This window comes from Trachypithecus francoisi, unplaced genomic scaffold, assembly GCF_009764315.1.
Source record: "Trachypithecus francoisi isolate TF-2019V2 unplaced genomic scaffold, Tfra_2.0 Lachesis_group14, whole genome shotgun sequence".
NCBI lineage: Eukaryota > Metazoa > Chordata > Mammalia > Primates > Cercopithecidae > Trachypithecus > Trachypithecus francoisi.
The window spans coordinates 48,637,365-48,643,765 of NW_022681459.1; the positions used below are offsets into that span (position 1 = coordinate 48,637,365).

General features: G+C 49.1%; 2 protein-coding genes across 4 annotated transcripts in view; one reads left to right on the forward strand and one right to left on the reverse strand.

Moving 5' to 3' along the window:
- ZMAT5 (zinc finger matrin-type 5) overlaps positions 1-3,337 on the reverse strand; it is a 34,317-nt gene extending 30,980 nt beyond the window's left edge. Inside the window, exon 1 of the mRNA XM_033233168.1 lies at positions 3,195-3,337. The gene's annotated coding sequence lies outside the window, so the exon portion shown is untranslated. The remainder of the gene's footprint in view (positions 1-3,194) is intronic.
- A 20-nt stretch (positions 3,338-3,357) lies between these two features.
- Positions 3,358-6,184, forward strand: LOC117096163 (cytochrome b-c1 complex subunit 9). Of its 3 annotated transcripts, none has more exons than XM_033233171.1 (2): positions 3,358-3,807; positions 5,918-6,184. In XM_033233171.1, the coding sequence occupies exons 1-2, from the start codon at positions 3,658-3,660 to the stop codon at positions 5,957-5,959; spliced, it is 192 nt and encodes a 63-aa protein (XP_033089062.1). In that variant the 5' UTR covers positions 3,358-3,657; the 3' UTR covers positions 5,960-6,184. The 3 variants fall into 3 exon arrangements, with proteins under 3 accessions (XP_033089062.1, XP_033089061.1, XP_033089060.1); XM_033233170.1 differs by having other exon boundaries at positions 3,599-3,866; XM_033233169.1 differs by having other exon boundaries at positions 3,599-3,902; positions 5,918-6,055.
- Positions 6,185-6,401: the final 217 nt, after the last annotated feature.

A 6,401-nucleotide genomic window follows, 5' to 3' on the forward strand; every position in this document is an offset into this window, starting at 1 on the left:
AAAATATATAAGAAAACCAGAAAACCAATGAGTGAGGCATAGTGGCATGCACCTGTAGTCCCAGCTACTTGGAAAGCTGAGGTGGGAGTATCACTTGAGCCCAGGAGTTGGAGGCTGCAGTGAGCTATGATCATGCCACTACACTCCAGCCTGGGCAACAGAGTAAGACCTTTCTAATAATAATAATAATAATAACGCAGCGTGGTGGTGCACACCTGTAATCCCAGCTGTTTGGAAGGTTGAACCAGGTGAATTGCTTGAGCCCAGGAGTTCCAGGCTTCAAGGAACTATGATTATTACAACCAGGAATTATGTGCCACTGTACTCCAGTCTGGGAAATGGAAGGAGACCCTGTCTCTACAAAAATAAAACATAATAAAACCAAATAAAACAAGCCACACCTTTAATTCCCTGTGGTCTTCCCTACTCATTGCACCTAAAATGATTCTCTCTCCTCTGAACTTCCCATCAGCCAGATTGGTTGGACATGATCAGCAAGACCTAAGTAGTCTTCCCCTAGAGTCTCACAACTTCCTGCTCTGAGGGGCTCCCAGGATGCTTTGCAAATAGTAAAAAAGCACAGTAAGGATAACTCATGGATGTAAAGCATTTCACTTTTTACCTTCTGATCCCCTAACCTGGTATTACTGTTGCTATTTACAGATGAATTACAAGATGGCCCAGAGAGTCAAAGCCTGATCAATGTCACAGAGTCAGAGGCAGAGCCAGGCCTGCAATCCAATCCCTGGTTTTTGTTTGTTTGTTTTGTTTTCGTTTGAGCTCTGTCACCTAGGCTGGAGTGCAATGGCGCGATCTCAGCTCGTGGCAGCCTCCACCTCCCAGGTTCAAGTGATTCTCCTGCCTCAGCTGCCTGAGTAGCTGGGATTACAAGCAGGTACCACCACACCTGGCTAATTTTGTATTTTTAGTAAAGACAGGGTTTCACCATGTTGGCCAGGCTGGTCTTGAACTCCTGACCTCAAGTGATCCACCTACCTTGGCTTCCCAAAGTGTGGGTATTACAGGTGTGAGCCACTGCGCCCGGCCCCTAGTTTGCTTTTTGTAGAGACGATCTCACTGTGTGGCCCAAGCTGGTCTTCAACTCTTGGCCTCAAGTGTTCCTCCTGCCTTGGCCTCCCAAAACGCTGGGATTACAGGTATGAGCCACCACGTCCAGCCCAGTCCCTGGTTTTGAATGCCACTCCTATCCGGATGACTCTTCTCAGGTTCATACCTCTCCTCTAAACTCCAGATCCGTGTCCTCATTTGCCTCTAGACACCTCCACTTGATGTCTGTGGGCCAGCTCAAATTGACGCGGATAAAACAGAACTTAAGATAATTCCTGTTGATTTTAAATTGTTGAGGTCAAAACTTAGATGTCAGCTGGACGCGGTGGCTCACACCTGTAATCCCGGCACATTGGGAGACCGCAGCAGGTGGATCACTTGACACCAGGAGTTCAAGACCAGCCTGGCCAACATGGTAAAACCCTGTCTCTACTAAAAACACAAAAATGAGCTGGGTGTGTTGCCGTCTGCTTGTAATCCCAACTACTTAGTAGTCTGAGGCATGAAAATTGCTTGAACCTGAGTGGCAGAGGTTGCAGTGAGCCGAGATGGCCACTGCACTCCAGCCTGGGCAACAGAGCGAGACTCTGTCTCAAAAAACAAACAAACAAAAAAGCCACACAAAAAATCTTAGATTATCCTCCTTGATTCCTCTTTCCTGTGCACCCTACACACATCTGCTAGCTTGCTCTGTCTGCCCTATCTCCCAAATTACATCCCAAATCTGATCACTGCTCTGCTCCACACCCTAACCTAAATTACCACCCATCAGGCCAGGCGTGGTGGCTTACACCTGTAATTCCAGCACTCTGGGAGGCCAAGGTGGGAGGATTACCTGAGGTCAGAAGTTTGAGACCAGCCTGGCCAACATGGTGAAACCCCATCTCTACTAAAAAAAAAAATTAACTAGGCATGGTGGCAGGCGCCTGTAATCCCAGCCACTCGGGAGGCTGAAGCAGGAGAATCACTTGAACCTGGGAGGCAGAGGTTGCAGTGAGCTGAGATAGCACCACTACGCTCCAGCCTGGGCAACAAAGCGAGACTCCATCTCAAATAAATAAATAAATAATCACCCAACTTCCCTCAACTGATCTACTACAATAACTTCCCCCTCACAGTCCACTCTCCATAGACCAGCCAGGATGATGACATTAGAGTGCAAATTAAATCTTGTCGCATTTCTGCCAAAAACCCTTCAGTGGCCTCCTAGTGCAATTAGGAAAAAACAAGACTCCTTGGCCAGACGCGGTGGCTCACACCTGTAATTCCAGCACCTTGCCGGGCCGAGGCAGGAAGATCGCTTGAGCCCAGAAGTTGGACACCAACTTATCAAAAACAAAAACCAAAGAAAACAAGACTCCATAACGTGGGTTCCAAGGTCAGATATCAGCTGACCAGAGTCCACCTCTTCATAGTCCACTCTACTTCTTTCCCTCAAACATCCCAGGACTGTAGCTGCCTCAAGGCCTTTGCACCGTTTTCCTGTTCAACTCTACTGTTCATTCAGGTATCTAGTCAAGTGTCACCCCCAGAGCAGCCACCCAGGGTGCAATGTCACCACCACTGCCTCTCCAGTCAACCAAAGCACTATGTGTTTGTTGCACTGTACCTCCCCCACCCGCCCACTCAGTAGATTGAGCGCTCTATGAGAGCAGGGACTTGTTCACTGCTGGGTCCCCAGAGCAGGGACCAGAACAGGCGCTGGGAAAACATCTGTTGAAAGTCCCAGGTACTCCAAACCCTTGCTCTTTTCAATACCAAGCAGGTCCCAAGTCTCCAGCCTTCCAGACCAGGGTTGCCGGGTGCGAAGCCCAGGTGTGAGAGGAACAGGAAGCAGGGCAGATCCCTCCCTGCCGTTAAGTCAGCGTGAAGGGTTTAACCTCCAGGACAAGACTTTTGCCACAGGCTCCAGCTCCTGGCCTAGACTTGGGGCTGATGGAGGGGACGAGGTGAAGAGATGAGCCAGGGTCTCGGGAACCCAGATCCCCTCACCCCTCTATCCACTCCCCATCCCAAGAAATGGTGCGTCCCGCCACAGGGCGTACGGATAAAGAGGGAAGCGCTCAAGTCTTCCAATGCGGGGAAAAGACACTAGGACTCGCCCCTCGGCGTCTCGCGGAAGGTACCTGGCTCCCCGGTGGCTGCAGCTCCGGGCTCCTCCTCCTGCGTCCCCACGTCGCGCACTGCTTGCTGGGATTCGTAGTCTCGCCTTGGCCATCAGCTCGCGCTTCCCAGAGAGCTTTAGGAATCCAAGCCAGGACCGGGCGGAGGGCGGGGGGAAGGTGATGGCGCGCGAGGGCTTCTGGGAGTTGTAGTTTAACATATTCAAACAGCCAGGAATTCTGGAAAGGAAAAATTGGGTAATAAATTTTATCAGATTATTTGGGTTGTCCTGATATGAATCTTATGAGATTTTTTTTTCTCATGCCCAGGACAGCAGTACCTCTGTGGTTCAAAACAACCAAAGCCGAGATTCAGAGGTACTACAAGTCCCATAAAGTGTTGCACGTCTAGGGCCTTTAGAGAACGAGGTCGGCCCCGGCGCAGGCGCAGGCGCGGTGGCGCGAGTTGGACTGTGAAAGAAGAAACATGGCGGCCGCGACGTTTACTTCGAAATTGTACTCCCTGCTGTTCCGCAGGACCTCCACCTTCGCCCTCACCATCGTCGTGGGCGTCGTGTTCTTCGAGCGCGCCTTCGATCAAGGCGCGGACGCGATCTACGACCACATCAACGAGGGGGTGAGGGCCTGTGCCATCCTTGACCTTGGACCCGCCCGAGGGGTGACAGTGGAGTAGAGGTGGGACGGGACTCAGTAACCTTAACTAGGAAGGGGGTAAGGAGTAAATCGTCGGCGTCTTCTGTCTCGAGTCCGCCGTCTGTCCCCTTGGCTTGATGTGAATTATAAAATATTAAGCGAGGTTAATATATCTCACTTTACAGGGGTTGTAAGTATTGCTGTGTGCCACCCCACATACCCACTTGTCCATTATCAGAAGCAAAAACTAAATGCTAGTGAGAGCAAAGGACTTACTAAGTGCACAGGAAGCCAGGGGCATGTCAGGGCCAGAAACGGGACCCCTGTCTCTCAGGGTTTCAAGGGCAGATTTGAGCAGGCGACGGTCGTGAAAAGGACATTAGACACCTTAGACGCCGTGGCTGAAGTTTCAGGTGACGCTTTCGGTCCCCAAAGCTTCCCACGTAGGCAGTTGTTATTAATGGTTGCGAGTGGGAGCTATGAAATCAGAAAGCCTTGGATAGGAACATTGGTTCTTGTCACTTAACTGTGGCATTAAGTTGAGCAAGTTTCCTCTCAGAACTTCGTTTTAACTGTGAGATGGAGAGATTAATAGTAGTAACCTGAGCACTATTGTGAGGATCACATGAGATGCAGCAGGGTGCCACATGCCTGGTAGGTGGTACCACTGAAAAATAATCACTGCTTACATTCCTCAGGAGAAAGTGGAAGCATGAGGTAGGAATGGCAACACATTTTTGACTTTTATGTATCACGCACTGTGCTAGGTGCAGTGCATGCTTTATATCACTAAATTATGGCTGTACTGGAGTAGGCCTAATACATCTAGCCCTGTTAAACCACTCACTTGTGTTTTTGAGACTGTTTGACTCTGCAGCCTGGGAAGGCACTGTCCACTAGTGCTATGCTGCCTGTGACCAGTGCAACTTCCTGCCCATATGAAAGCATTACCATTGTACCGTCTCTTGCAATTGGTTCTGTTGACCACTCCCACTGATCTAGAGAGACATCCAAGTATGTTGTTATAACTCACCTATTTTCCCTGTGCTTTTTTTTTTTTTTTTTTCCTTTTTGAGACAGGGTCTCACTCTGTCATCCAGGTTGGAGTGCAGTGGCATGATCACAGCTCACTGCAGCCTTGACCTCCTGGGTTCAAGTGATCCTCCCACTTCAGCCTCCTGAGTAGCTGGGACCACAGGCAAGTGCCACCACGCCCAGCTAATTTTTGTATTTTTTGTAGAGATGGCGTTTCACCATGTTGCCCAGGCTGGTCTCAAATTCCTGAGCTCAGTCTGTCCTCCTGCCTTAGCCTCCTAAAGTGCTGGGCTTACAAGTGTGAGCCACTGTGCTCAACCTCTTGTGCTTTTGGGAATGAGAATTTCGGCTAATTTAGGTCCCAGGAAATGTTTTAAATGGCTCATGGTGAAATACTTTGGGACTGCACACTTATAACCTCTTCAGTAATACCTGGGAGTCAAAGAACAGACATCTTCCAGGCTGTTTTCCTTAATAATTGTGTGTTTTGGGGCACTTCCCTCGATCTCAACCTGAATTTCCTATAAAATTAAAATCACCCCTTTCTACTTCACCTCGTGATTGGAAGCATCATAGTATTTTATAAATGCCAAGAATTATGCATGAAGGGTCAGCACGGTGGCTCATGCCTGTCATCCCAGCACTTTGGGAGGCCGAAGCGGGCAGATCACTTGAGGTCAGGAGTTTGAGACCAGCTTAGCCAACATGGCGAGACCCCATCTCTACTAAGAATACAGAAAGTAGCCGGGTAGCGCACACCTGTATTCCCAACTGCTCGTGAAACTGAGGCAGGACAATCGCTTGAACCCAGGAGGCTGAGGTTGCAGTGAGCTGAGATTGCGCCACTGCACTCCAGCCTGGGCGACAGAGGAGTCTCAAAAAAAAAAAATGCATCAAGCATAGGATTGCTTCGAGTTGGCCCACCACAAGTGTATCTTTTTAATCAGGACATGGCCTGTGTTTCTCCCAAGCTCATTTTAGAGACCAGGGCAGTGGGAGTAGTTGTAAAATGTGAGAGGCAAAGGTCAAAGTTTGTGGCTCTTGTCTTTAAAATGCAGAAACTGTGGAAACACATCAAGCACAAGTATGAGAACAAGTAGTTCCTTGGAGGCCCCCATCCAGGCCAGAAGGACCAGGTCCACCCAGCAGCTGTTTGCCCAGAACTGGAGGCTGAGCTTGAAGATGATGCTCAAGTTACTCTTCTTGGACCACCGTTTGCCGTTGGCAAGAAACGGCTTTACTTACAAAACAGACTCTTTACCTTCTGCTGTGTTTGAAGGATGTTTAGTCAGCATGCTCAGGAAATAAATCTGAATTGCCCTTGAGACCTGCTTCTGCATTGGTTGCTTTGTTAACTCGACCTGATCTTCACTTGTCAGTAATTTGAGACCACTTCAAAGCCCTCTGCAAACACCCCAAGGGCAGAGTCTGCTATTTTGAGTTTTCCATTAACTTCCAAAGAATTCTGCTTTTCAAAACAGGAGCCAGAGTTGGAGCTATTACAGTCAACTTTGGCTTCTGAGCCACTAATTCCATTCTTAA

Coding starts and splice junctions, on each gene's coding strand:
- LOC117096163 (XM_033233170.1), top strand. CDS start 3,658: ATGGCGGCCGCGACGTTTACTTCGAAATTGTACTCCCTGCTGTTCCGC.